Raw genomic sequence first — 13,951 nt, 5'->3', positions numbered from 1 at the left:
TTGCTCAGTTTGGCATGTGTGTTTTGTTATATTACTGAGAAAAATATCGGGGTTGAATTCATACATCGTTTCACCATGTTTGCTGTTTGTGATCTGTTAGTACTATGTCTATGAGTCATTTCTCTGGCATGCCGGGCTAGTACGAGAGTATATATGTGATGGCGGCCATGTTGATTCGAGTTATGGCCGCCTGTAATTATAATTGGATCACTTGTGTGTCTTGTTTTTAATTGATCGTAGGCTGTTTAACCTGCGCCAGTCTGCAAATTTTCACGTCGTCGCGTATATATTCTTCGGGCGGATAAATCACATTGCCAAAGTTGTTGTAATGTTTTTCAGCTACTGGGTGGCCGATTCTATGGATATCACAAGCGATGAGTGGCCAGAATAACCGCTGCTTGGATCACTTAGTTGCATCGATCTCTGTTTGTTGTATGAGCAGATAGGGTAGACCCCCAAATTAGGTCTGTCAGTAAATTTGGTGGCTAAGTTCTGACTTATGAGAGGATTATTCAACTCCAGAGATATAGCTATTTTTTAAGAAATTGAAACCGGCGCCATTCTTTGAATTCAAGCATGCGCGCGGCCGAAAACGCCTTTGGATCACTGCATTCACGTTGTTGTTCTAATAGTACCAAATTGGGACGTCTGTCCGTCATTTCAAGTCTGTAGCGAAGCTTATTTAACCGAGGATTTAGCTATTGCTTTTAAGGAAAGGTAAGTCGGCGGCATTTTTGAATTCATAGATGCGCCCTTGGGCCGGAAGGTTGTAGGTGTGCATCGCGTGGTTTGTTTCCTGCTTTTAGAATGAAAGAGCATGACAAAAGTATGCAAGCTGGTGACCTCACACACTGCAGGCATGCACACATGCAGGAATACACACTGCAGGCATGCACACATGCAGGAATACACACTGCAGGCATGCACACATGCAGGAATACACACTGAATCTGCGCGCGTACACGTGAGCGTGCGTGCATGTGTAAACACATGAAAAATTCCGTGCAGCCCGACGCACGCGGAATGCTGAACGTGACGCGCGGAATTCTGTTTGCGCAAATGATTAATACATATAGGGGGAAAGTCAATAGACGCATTCCGCGACAAATTCACACGCAAGTCGCCTCGCGAAGAGCGCGCGCAGTATCTGTAAACTCCACGCTAGAATAACCGCGCAGTCTATTGACCACAACTTAATTACATTTGTGGGTGCACCGCGCAATGATGAGTGCATGAAAGCGCAGTTGAGCGCCGACGCTCTTGACTGATCGGCCCTAATTTGCCGGCTGTCTCATTATGTGTCGGGCCGCATCATGCAGACGACAGCGACACGAACAGAATCACTCTTTCATCGGCTAACGAGCTGAAGGCCCCTGTCATGGCTAATCAGGCAGTCGCTTTCGTAGATTAACCCCTGCTATATCATTAGCGGAAGCCCCACGAGATGCGGCCGCCGCGCGTGACTCTCAGCCAGGCATCCCGGCGTGCACCGCGCGCACACCCACGAGGAGAGATCACGGGACTCGGATCACAGCGATTGACTGTGCTGCCGACGAAATTGCCCTGATCACGTGAGTGCGGCACGCGATGGGGGCGACGTCGGCCGTGCATGACAACGGACGGGGTGCGTCGGCGACGCACGGACCAGAGGGAAACGGCTCGCGTCTCCGTCGCTGACACGCTCGTGATCGTAATTGCATATGCGCGTGCAGCTATCAGCAGCAGATATCAGACGCCTCCGCGGGGAGGCAGCACGGACGCGCGCTGTTGTTAACCCGCCCGATCGCACGCACGCACGCACGCACGCACGCACGGACGCACGCACGCCCGCACAAACGCACGCGAGTGCATGCTTATTCGTTGCACCGAAGTCACATGCGAGCAAAGAGAGGGTTAGCCTAGCTATCTAACTACTCGTACTCTCCGTGCGTGCAGCTGCCGTGATGTGGTTCGGTCGCGACTGTAGGCCTTCGGACTGGTAAAACCAATTGGATTCGTGTGAAGACGGCTCTCTCGGGCGTAAAGCCCCGGTCACCTGCCTGTTCGTACGTAACTATTACGTCCGGCGCACATATGCAGCTGCCATTAAGTTATATTTAGCCTAATATGGCCCAGTTACTTCTTCTAATCACCATTGCATTGTGTGTGTGTGTGTGTGTGTGTGTGTGTGTGTGTGTGTGTGTGTGTGTGTGTGTGTGTACGTGTGTGTGCGTGTGTGTACGTGCGTTAACGTGCTTTCCGCCAGGCTAATGACGCGGCCATGTTTTTCGTAAAACGCGAAAGTAATTGTCGTAAACGTTTACGGCTTGTCGGCGCCACGCATGGCTTCTAGCAACTTAATGAAATTTAATGTAAACACGTATCACCGGCCGATATTAACGACCGCAGGTTTTGGCGCAAGAAAGGATTCCATTATCACAAAGTGTGTTTGCACACACTTTCGCTACGAAGTAATATCAGTGATCGAAGGAAAAACTAGTTTCCCGCACCGTTTTGCACTGTTACAAGGGCTACACGCCAGTGGATATCGATGGCTTTAAAAGTTTAACGTTTTTAATCTCCGACGACACCTTCAATTTATTGACTATAACGAAGCGTATTGTGCTATCTCAGATCAACTTATCAAATCAATTTAAAACTGGGTCCTTATTTTTACTTACCTTTATACTGACTAAACTAACGCCTGACGACAACGGTGAAATGGGGCACGTATAAAAAAAATGTAATCAACATTCTAATATATTATGCACTTTTATTCGCGTGCACATACACAGAAACAGCGTACATACCGATAGGATTGTTTATAGCGTTACATCGTCCGATGCTACTGTAAGGAAAGCGAGCATTTCAGCTAGCGCTTGAGCATTCGGAAAAGTCATCATTTCAATTAGATTTAGGGACGAACAAAGCGGGAGAGCAGACGTAATTCCGCGCCAAATCTTTTGGCGCGCAAATACCTAGCCTGATGCACAGCTGCTATTGCGATTGCGTGCCTGCTATCACAGAAGCGTGACACAACGCGAGATGTTGCTACGGGCACCGCGAAGCCATTGTGGTACAGCACAGGTGTACCGCTGTAAATCGAGTTTAATCCGTAATCTCTCGTCATGCAATAATAATAACGCATGCCAGAAGAAAACGCACACGCGCAATTTAACTTTGAACAAAAAGAGAGACGCGTAGAAGGTAACTGAAGGAAATGTTATTGAAAAATAGTAGTTCCATGCGAGGCGTGACACAAAGAATGTAGAGCGGAATCGTCATTTTAGCTAGAATTGAAGTATGAATATGATGGGAAGGAAGGAACAGTAGGCCTAAGTACGCAGGTACACGAACCCACATGCACGCACACACGCACGCATGCACAGGCGCACGCACGCACCCACACACGCACGCATACACAGGCGCACGCACGCACCCACACACGCACACGTGCACGCAAGATAGAACGCGCACAGACTCGCGTAGGAATACACACTGCAGGCATGCACCACATGCAAGAATCAGCACTGCAGGCATGCACACGACTGCAGGAATACCACTGCAGAGGCATGCAGGATCACATGCTAGCAGATACACACTGCAGGCAACCATGGCACTGCACATCATGCAGGAATACACACTGCAGGCATGCACACATGCAGGAATACACACTGCAGCATGCACACATGCAGAATACCGACTGCAGGCATGCACTACATGCAGGAATACACACTGAATTGCGCGCCGTACACGTGAGCGTGCGTGCATGTGTAAACACATGAAAAATTCCGTGCACCCGACGCAGCGAATGCTGAACGTGACGCGCGGAATTCTGTTTGCGCAAATGATTAAATAACATATAGGGGAAAGTCAATAGACGCATTCCGAGACAAATCACACACACGCAGTCGCCCTCGCGAAGAGCGCGCGCAGTATCTGTAAACTCCAACGCTAGAAATAACCGCGCAGTCTATTGACCCACACACTTAATTACATTTTGTGGGTGCACGCGCGCAATGATGAGTGCATGAAAGCGCAGTTGAGCGCCGACCTGCTTGATGATGCGCGCTAATTTGCCGGCTGTCTCATTATGTGTCGGGCCGCATCAATGAAAGACAGACAGCGACAGCGAACAGAATCACTCTTTCATCGCTAACGAGCTGAAGCCTGTCATGGCTATCAGGCAGTCGCTTTCGTAGATTAACCCCTGCTATATCATTAGCGGAAGCCCCACGAGATGCGGCGCGCGCGCGTGACTCTCAGCCAGGCATCCGGCGGCGCACCGCGCGCACACACACGAGGAGAGATCACGGACTCGGATCAACAGCGATTGACTGTGCTGCCGACGAAATTGCCCTGATCACGTGAGTGCGGCACGCGATGGGGCGACGTCGGCCGTGGCGTGACAACGGACGGGGTGCGTCGGCGACGCACGGACCAGAGGGAAACGGCTCGCGTCTCCGTCGCTGACACGCTCGTGATCGTAATTGCATATGCGCGTGCAGCTATCAGCAGCAGATATCAGACGCCTCGCGGGAGGCAGCACGGACGCGCGCTGTGTTAACCCGCCCGATCGCACGCGACGGCACGCACGCACCGCACGCACCACGCACACAGCACGACGAGTGCATGCTTATTCGTTGCACCGAAGTCACATGCGAGCAAAGAGAGGGTTAGCCTGCTATCTAACTACTCGTACTCTCCTGCGTGCAGCTGGCCGTGATGTGGTTCGGTCGCGACTGTAGGCCTTCGGACTGGTAAAACCGATTGGATTCGTGTGAAGACGGCTCTCTCGCGGGCGTAAAGCCCCGGTCACCTGCCTGTTTCGTACGTAACTTACGTCCGGCGCACATATGCAGCTGCCATTAAGTTATATTTAGCCTAATATGGCCCAGTTACTTCTTCTAATCACCATTGCATTGAGCTCTACAGAAAGGCCTATGGATATATATAATATATATATATATATTAATATATGGGGGCGTGCGTGCGCGCGCGTATGTATGCGTGTATGCGTATCTTTACCGTTCCCACGCACACACACAGACGCGCAATCACGCACTCTCACACACACACACACACACACACCTAATTAATATATATATATATATATATATATATATATATATATATATATATATATATATATATATTCAGGAGTAAATATAGAGAGAGCCCGGGAGAGAGAAATCAATATAGATATTATGGGTTACCTAAATTTAAGATCTTAAGCCCGGCGCACACGTGAGTCATTTTACTCACGTGTGCGGCGGATTTTCGTTGAGTAATTTGACGCATGCGTTATTTTACTCAATATCAAACGTGTTTGATAATTTTTGACTTCATGAGTCATTTTACTCAACGTGTGCGCGCGCGCTGAGTAAATTTAGTCAACACTGGTACTCACAGCGCATGCGTTTAAATCATTGTGCGCCCAGTATTGGCTGCGCACAGTCACGTATCTGCATTACCACTTATTCCTGGAGTAATTTTACTCACGTGGGCCGGCGAACGCTGAAAATATTACGCGTGAGTATTTTGACTCATGCGTCATTTTACTGGAGTAAAATACTCACGTGTGCGCCGGGCTTAATTACTGCGCGACAAGGATTGTTCATTATGTTCACTTTGTGTAGAAGTCACTCGGCGTTTAGTCGGACTGCGGCAGATTAGGGCAGCCGTGCTCGCTCATTATTTCATGCAAAGAAACAAAATGCAAATAAAAAAAAACGTTCGAAATGTATTTTCGAATCCCAGCGGCTAGTTCTAAAAAGCTCCTCCGAATCAATTGGTATTGATGTCTGAGTGCTCTAGTTCATGTTTAATTAATAATAGCAATATTATGTCAAACGCAACGAGGCGCGGGAAGGCAAGCCTCCCCTCCACCTCCACCTCGTCCCCCCCACAATCCGCAATGCGACACTACCAACTCCACGCTCACCCCCAGCAATGCGGAACTCTCCACCTCCCCCAGCAATGCGGAACCTCCACCTCACCTCCCCCGCCAGCAAATGCGGACTCCACCTCCCCCCAGCAATGCGGACCTCCACCTCCGCCCCAGCCAATGCGACCTCCACCTCCACCTCCCCCTTAGCAATGCGGACCTTCCACCTCCCACTCCCGCTAGGCAATGCGCGGACCATCCACGCTCCACGCTCCCCCCAGCAATGGCTGGACCTCCACTCCCCCAGCAATGCGGACCTCCCACCTCCCCACAGCAATGGGCGGACGCTCCACCTCCACCTCCGCCCCCAGCAATGCGGACCCTCCACGCTCCACCTCCCCCCCAGCAATGGCGGACCTCCACCTGCCACCTCCCCGCCAGCAATGCGGACCTCCACGCTCCCCGCCAGCAATGCGACGCTCCCCCTCCACTCCCCCTAAGCAATGCGACCTCCAACTCCCGCCTAGGCAATGCGACCTGACCCACGCTCACCTCCCGTCGCAGCAATGCGGTACTCCGACCTCCCACCTCCCCCGCAGCAATGCGGACCTCCACCTCGCACCGCTCCCCCCAGCGACAATGCGAACGGCTACCACCTCCACTCCCCCCAGGCGAATGGGGGCGGACCTCCACCTCCACCTCCCCCCAGCAATGCGGACCTCCACCTCCACCTCCCCCCAGCAATGGCGGACTCCCACTCCCACCTGGGTCCCCCCAGCAAATGGAGACGCTCCACCTTCCCCCGCAGCAAATGCGGACCTCACCTGCCACCTCCCCGACAGCAATGCGACCTCAACTCTTGCCAACCTCCCCCCCAGCAATGCGGACCTCCACCATCCACCTCCCCCCAGGCAAGCGGACCTCCACCTCCACCTGCCCCCTGAGCAATTGCGGACCTCCACGCTCACACGCTCTCCCCCAGCAATGCGGACGCTCCGCAGCCTCCCCCCCAAGGCAATGCGGAACCTCCACCTCCACGCTCCCCCAGCAATGGCGGACCTCCACGCTCCACCTCCGCCCGTAGCAATGGCGGACCTCCACCTCCACCTCCCCCCAGCAATGCGGACCTCCACCTCCCAGCCTAGCATGCGGACTCTGTCCACCTCCACCTCCCCCAGCAATGCGGACCTCCTACCTTCACCTCCCCCAGCAAATGCGGAACCTCCACCCCACTCCCCCCAGCTATATGGCGGACGGCCCCACTCCCTCTCCCCTAGCAATGGCGGACCTCACCGTTCCAGCCTCCCCCCAGCAATGCGGACCTCCACCTCCCGCCCAGCAATGCGGACCTCCACGCTGCCACCGTCCCCCCAGCAATGCGGACCTCCACCTCACCCCCAGCAAATGCGGACCTCCACCTCCACCTCGGCCCCCAGCAATGGCGACCTCCAACTCCACCTCCCCTAGCAATGCGGACCCCACCTCCACATCCCCGACAGCAATGCGGACCTCCACTCTCGCGCGCCTAGCAATCGGACCTCGCACTCCCCGCCAGCAATGGGCGACGGCTCCACCTCCGACCGCAGCAATGGCGGACACTCCACCTCCACCTCCCCCTAAAGCAATGCGGACCTCCACCTCCACCTCCCCCCAGCAATGCGGACTCCACCTCCACTCCCCCCAGCAATGCGGACCTCCACCTCTGCCCCCAGCAATGCGGACGCTCCACCTGCCGCCCAGCCAATGCGGACGGCTCCAAACCTCCACCTCCCGCCTAGCAATGCGGACCTCCAACCCGCTCCACCTCCCCCCACAATGCGGACCTCTGCACCTCGCACCTCCGCCCCGAGCCAATGCGGAGCGCTCCAGCCTGCCACCTCCCCCCAGCAGATGCGGACGGCTCCGCACCTCCACGCTCGCCCCCAGCAATGCGACCTCCACCTCCATCAAGCCTCGCCCCAGCAATGGCGGACCTCCACCTCCCCCAGCAAGTGCGGACCCTCCACCTCGCACTCCCCCAGCAATGCGGACCTCCACCTCCACCTCCCCCCAGCAATGCGGACCTCCACCTCCACCTCCCCCCAGCAATGCGGACCTCCAACCTCACTCCACCTGCCCCCCAGCAGGCGGCCACCTCCACCGGTCGCACCTCCCACCCAGCAATGCGGACGCGTCCACCTCCCCCCAGCAATGCGACGCTCCACTCCACCTCCCCCCAGCAAATGCGGACCCTCGCACCTCCACCTCCCCCAGCAATGCGGACCTCCCACCGTCCACCTCCCCCAGCAATGCGGAGCGGCTCCAGCCTCCACCTCCCCCCAGCAATGCGGAACCTCCACCGCTCCACGCTCCCCAGCAATGCGGACGCTCCACGCTCGCACTCCCCCCAGCAATGCGGACCTCGCACCTCCACGCTCCTCCCCCAGCAATGCGGACCTCACACCTCCACGCTCCCCCCAGCGCAATTGCGGAAACTCCCCTCCCCTCCCCCCAGCAATGCGGACGCTGCCACCTCCACCTCCCCCCAGCAATGCGGACCTCCACCTCCACCTCCCTCCAGCAATGCGGACCAGCGCACACACTTTCACCGTCGATTTATTCCCGGTTGGCCTACTCCCATTTCGCCTACGGCAAAATTTCCATTTCGCCTACAGTACACCCATTTCGCCTACTCCCAATTCGTCTACGCTCAAAATCTACCCCACTCCCATTACGTCTACGATCGGTTTGTTCACTAAGCAATCATTTATAAATAATAAAATATGGTTTTGATTGGCATACATAGACTACAGTAACCAGAAGAAAACATAGGTACAAATAATGAGAACGCAACTTGACAAAAATAGAAAATAGAGTAGCATACTGGGAGTAGGCGAAATATTGCCGATTCTGAAAGTAGACGAAATGGGAGTAGGCGAAATGGGACGTAGGCAAAATGGGACGTAGGCGAAATGGGTGTAGGCCAACTGGGATGTTACCAGCGGGCGAGGCGACCGAGTGGCTTAACTCACAGGTCAAGTGCTAAGCCCTCGCATGACGACGGAATCAACATGCCAACAGTTTCTTACTCATTATATTAGTTGCTCAAGTGACAATGGAGTTAGTTAGGTGAAATGAGCAGGTAAGGCAAATTTTAGTTGCAAATTGGTGTGAAGTTAGGTAAGTGAATAGGTTGTGAGATTATAGTAACAAGTGTTACAGTGGCTCCGCACAATGATTTGCATCTTAGCAACATATAAAAAGGAGGTATCAGCGGAGAATTATAGACAGGCATAAATTAACGAAATGTAAGCTTGTTGAAATGTAATTAAGGAAAATTGAACATGGACAATATATTAGCTGACGCTCTCATTAACATGACAGTGCCATGAATCTTCAAAATGTAGCAATGTAGGGGTTGTATCATAAATCAATATTTTGCATTATGTGATGATTTATTGACAACCAATTTCCACAACAGCTGAAAGAGTAGCTCACCGTAACGCATTACGCTTTCGCAATGTACACGACCTGCTTCCCTCATTATTCCTGATACTTTCCACCTTCCACTAATTAATTAGTTTCATTGGAACAATATTTGACAGGTCAGTATATTATGTTACACGCGAGATTGCTATTACGAGATCGGACCACAAACAAACAGTGCTGTAGTAAATCATCAGCACCTGAGTTTTTATTTCCTTGGTATTGACCTTAAACTAGGTCTTTGAATTGATCATAAACCAGTGTAGACAATGAGATGGTTAACATCTCCCCTCGATTCCTGGTTCCACCCTAACGACATACATCATTTAACTTACACCTGTCGCATAATGCAAGCAGTGGCATCGTTGCTTACTTTCATAATTATAAGCACGTCACGATTCTCACTTGTGTATAATTAATGCCCCCGAATTACGTACGGTAAATTTATGTGCATGCTTTTAGCCTGTTAGCACGCATTTTTACACATCTACTAGGCGTAAACGCCCATTAAACGCTAAGTGGCCAAAAACATGGCAGTTCACGTCAGAATACGTGAGTCATAAACAACCGAATAAATGCATGCATTAAACTTTTCAGATTTTTCACGCTTGGCTCGCCTACGTGAAACATTCCACAAGGTTGATGAGCATGGATTTAGAGTCTCGTGGTACGAGTGATGTTGCCATGTTGCTGACGTTCGGAAAGGTTCAGCCGCCTAGTCAGCTGTGAAATCGTAAACGGAGCAACGTTGCTTCGATTACAAGACGCCCCATTCCTGCAAGAGCTGTGGCACAAAGTAGGTGATGATCACATCTGCACCTGCAACACACAGTTACCATCTCAGGTTAGGGCTGAGGACGCTAGGGCTTTCGCAAGTCTCGTTCAGTAACTTCTTCACGCCGCAGAATAAATGAAAGAAGTTGTAGGGACGCAGAAACGGAAGGTCAAAGAGTAATACAGTTTCTCTCCAGAGCTGTGAATACTGCTAGCGCCATCTGCTGGTAATATATGGAGATAATCAGAAGTTTTCCTGTAGGCATTATGATATATAACCGAGATACAGTTCTCACTAAATACAAGCCGAAGAAAAAACTGAACCTCCTTGCTAACAAATACGTAATGGCTCACTTACCAGCTCGCCTAAAGGCCGTGAATGTCTCCAGTACCATGGTCTTCAAGTCAAATGCCCCAGCCTTGCTCCCATGATGTAACATTGCATATTCACCAGACACCTATTGACAGTTAACAACTCTCGTTTTCTTTTCTTAACAAGCAAAACAGCAGGTGACAAATGCCATCTATGCTCTTATCAAATGCTGGGAAACAAAATACGCTACAAAGTCTGTTTTCACTAGACCGTACTTCTAAGCCATGATTAGGAATGGTTGGTTTTATTCAGGCATGACGGACGACACTACACCATTTTTGGCAATGTTGTGAAAATCCTACACATAGCTTTCTCTACCTGATAGACTGCGATGGGCATTTCTGGGTGCTTGTCTTTACACTGCCTCACGATGTCCAGGTAAGCTATGCCAGGCTTCACCATCACCATATCTGCACCCTCCTCTATATCCCTCGCCTACAATCAAGCATACCGCCCACATAAACTCTCTCGACCAAAACAGGGTGCAAGTAAATAATTAGTTATCCCTCGTAAGTGCCTAGATGGTACGTAAGCCAGTTCAAGTAAATAAATGATGTATAATAAAAAATTTCGAAATTTTCTGAAAGTATGTAAAATCTAGAACAGCAGTCGACAGCTACACTGGGTATGATTGGTATTTCCGATCACGATTATCACTCACCACAGCTCGCATGGCTAGGCCACTGGACCCCGGGGGCAACTGGTAACACTTCCTATCACCAAAAGATGGAGCCGACTTTGCAGCATCCCTTCAAATATAGAAATATGGTTTGAACATCTACATTGTAGCTCCACCCAGGTTCGATAATAATACACATAATCATCGGGTGTCAGATTATGCAAACACACACATAAGATATCATTTTAATTGGAGTGAATAATCACAGATTCATAATTTTGTTATCAATAGAATAATCTATCTAAATTTAAGATGCAGGTACTTACCATACAAACTCAAAATAACAATATGGCTCTGAATGCAATGTATGTACTTTTTATCCTTATCTTTTTTTAAATTAGATAAAAGTAAAATTACAAGGCAAGCTTGGCCCGGCTAAAACTATCTGCATTACTACAAAAATACCTGCACATGGACAAACCTGAATGGCCCATAAAATGAGGATGCAAATTTGGCGCTATAGCTGAGCACCGCCACGCGGTGACCAAGGTCGTGTGCCTTCAGAGCATCCTTGATGGCTTTCACCCGACCATCCATCATGTCAGAAGGCGCAACTACGTGACAACCTGATAAATGAATGTCCGAGTGATGTCTACACAGAGAGACAATTAAGACATAAGCATACATGGTGATTATTGTTTTCCATACCAAGAATTAAAATTTCAGCATATTTGAATTTGGACCGAGATTTACAATGCATACCATAAGCCACTGTTTGACTACGCATATTTTACAATTAGCCACTGTGTCTAACTCACCTGCCTTGGCATATTGTAGTGCTACTTCAGCCAGTCTATTTACACTGGCACTGTTATTAATAGTCCCATCCTCATGAAGAATGCCTGAAATAGCAAACTGTGCATCTGCATCATAATACACCAGATGACATTACTTAATTATAGTGGCAGCCTAAACATTTGTTCCTTGAATCATATATGCTGGATTGCTGCTTCTCCCCATCGACACTCACCACAGTGGCCATGGTTTGTGTAAGCACATAAACAAACATCACAAGCGATGAGAAGGTCACTGAACAGCTCTCTCAATTTGATGATTGCGAGTATAGTAGGTGTGTTCGGGGAGTCAGCACAGCTTCCTCGCTGGTCCTGCAAGAAAATGTCACACACACATATTATGTGCTTGTCACATTTAATGTTTTCTTTATCAACGATCATCATTAACGAATCAACAGATGCAAATCTGATTGACTATTATACCACCATACTTGCAGGACAATGAAGTAGGAGATTTGATACACGGCTACTAGACACACCTTAGGAAGTGCCATTGGAACACCAAAGAGCAATACAGCCTTTAGTCCATTGTCCACTAGTGGCTTCAGCACAGATTCCAGCTTCTCTACACCATACCTTGCTTGCCCAGGAAGGGCCATGATTGGATCAACTGCATAAGGGTCATCACTAAAAAATAAAAATAAATATTGGTGAGAAACTGGTATTCACATGTAGCTAGAATGTCCTAGTCAAAGCTATTGCAGCAGAATATTACACACGGCAATAGACAAATAGTTAACACTTCCAGCTCTTTTTGCATAAAACCTAATTCAAAATAAATAGGTTTAGTTAACAGCTGTGTAGTCAATCGTGAAGAGAACAAAGTGCAGGGGGTAATAGTTCAAATAAGCCTTCAACTGTTCGATCACTTCTAGTATCCGTATGAGAGTTTGTAACAATGACTGAAAGACTATAAGGGGCTAAGGGACTAAAGACACCAAAGTAATATCTGAAAAGCCATTGGCCCACAGGCAATTGGAAATTTCATTAATACAATGATGGTAAATATTTACTACCAAAGTCTTAATGTTTCTCTACAGTCTTTTCACTATTATTCGTAATAATTTCCTGTAAATACCTGTCAAATGCTCCTTTGCAACACACAAGTTTACCTCACGCATGCCATTGTGCACACACAACAAAAGTATAGAGAACAACAAAAAACACAAAAAAACAAACACAACTCGATATTTTTCTTGTTTGTTCACAATGGCGTGCGTGCGACAAACTTGTGTGCTGCAGAGCAGCATTTGAATGGCAATTACATGCAATTACTAATAATAATATGCAAAAGAGAGTAGAGAAACATGAAGAATACATTGCGTGATTAAATAAATCTGTATTATTCAGCATAAAGACATGGAGAGAACAGACAGAGGCAGGTATATGATGGGGGAAATCCTAACAATGACTAAACCAAACCAATTAGGCAATTTCACAGTAGAAGCTAGAGTGAAATTATATGAGTGCACGATACTCCAATCTATATTAAACTAGAAAGGGCAGTTGTCGCCAACTACATGTATCCCCCGTGTTCTCCCCAAGATGTGTAAGTATACGAAGTTTGGTCGCGCTAGGTAAATTAGGGAACGAGTTATAGAGCGGAAGGGAAATATGATGAAGGTCAAGGTCAAGGTTAATGTCAAATAAAGATTGTAGTGACCTGGTTTCGGTACACGACACACCTTCTCACCAAGATGTGTAAGTATACCAAGTTTGGTCGCGCTAGGTCAATTAGGGGCCGAGTTATAGAGCGGAAAGGAAATATGATCAAGATCAAGGTCAAGGTCAAGGTCAAACAAAAGCTGCAGTGACCTTGTTTTGGTACGCGACACACCTTCTCCCTAAGATGTGTAAGTATACCAAGTTTGGTAGCGCTAGGTCAATTAGGGGCCGAGTTATAGAGCGGAAGGGAAATATGATCAAGGATAAGGTAAAGGTCAAATAAAGGTCGCAGTAACCTGGTTTTGGTACGCTGCTCAGGCCCGTAGCCAGGGGGG

At 49.3% G+C, this 13,951-nt stretch overlaps 1 protein-coding gene across 2 annotated transcripts in view; it reads right to left on the bottom strand.

Moving 5' to 3' along the window:
* Nucleotides 1-9,170: 9,170 nt before the first annotated feature.
* The window catches only part of LOC106805239 (delta-aminolevulinic acid dehydratase-like), a 9,673-nt gene continuing 4,892 nt past the window's right edge, over nt 9,171-13,951 (bottom strand). For both annotated transcript variants that reach the window (XM_014806762.1, XM_014806761.1), the window contains exons 2-9: nt 12,431-12,578; nt 12,128-12,263; nt 11,916-11,999; nt 11,579-11,723; nt 11,140-11,227; nt 10,797-10,913; nt 10,464-10,563; nt 9,171-10,150 (exon numbers count right to left, since the gene is read on the bottom strand). In XM_014806762.1, coding sequence (XP_014662248.1) covers nt 10,089-10,150; nt 10,464-10,563; nt 10,797-10,913; nt 11,140-11,227; nt 11,579-11,723; nt 11,916-11,999; nt 12,128-12,263; nt 12,431-12,550 — 852 coding nt within the window. In that variant the 5' untranslated portion in view covers nt 12,551-12,578 and the 3' untranslated portion in view covers nt 9,171-10,088. The remainder of the gene's footprint in view (nt 10,151-10,463; nt 10,564-10,796; nt 10,914-11,139; nt 11,228-11,578; nt 11,724-11,915; nt 12,000-12,127; nt 12,264-12,430; nt 12,579-13,951) is intronic.

This window comes from Priapulus caudatus, unplaced genomic scaffold, assembly GCF_000485595.1.
Source record: "Priapulus caudatus unplaced genomic scaffold, Priapulus_caudatus-5.0.1 Scaffold106, whole genome shotgun sequence".
In the NCBI taxonomy this organism is placed as follows: Eukaryota; Metazoa; Priapulida; class Priapulimorpha; order Priapulimorphida; family Priapulidae; genus Priapulus; species Priapulus caudatus.
Note: the sequence above shows the minus strand (reverse complement) of the source record. Positions and strands in the feature narration are given on the sequence as shown.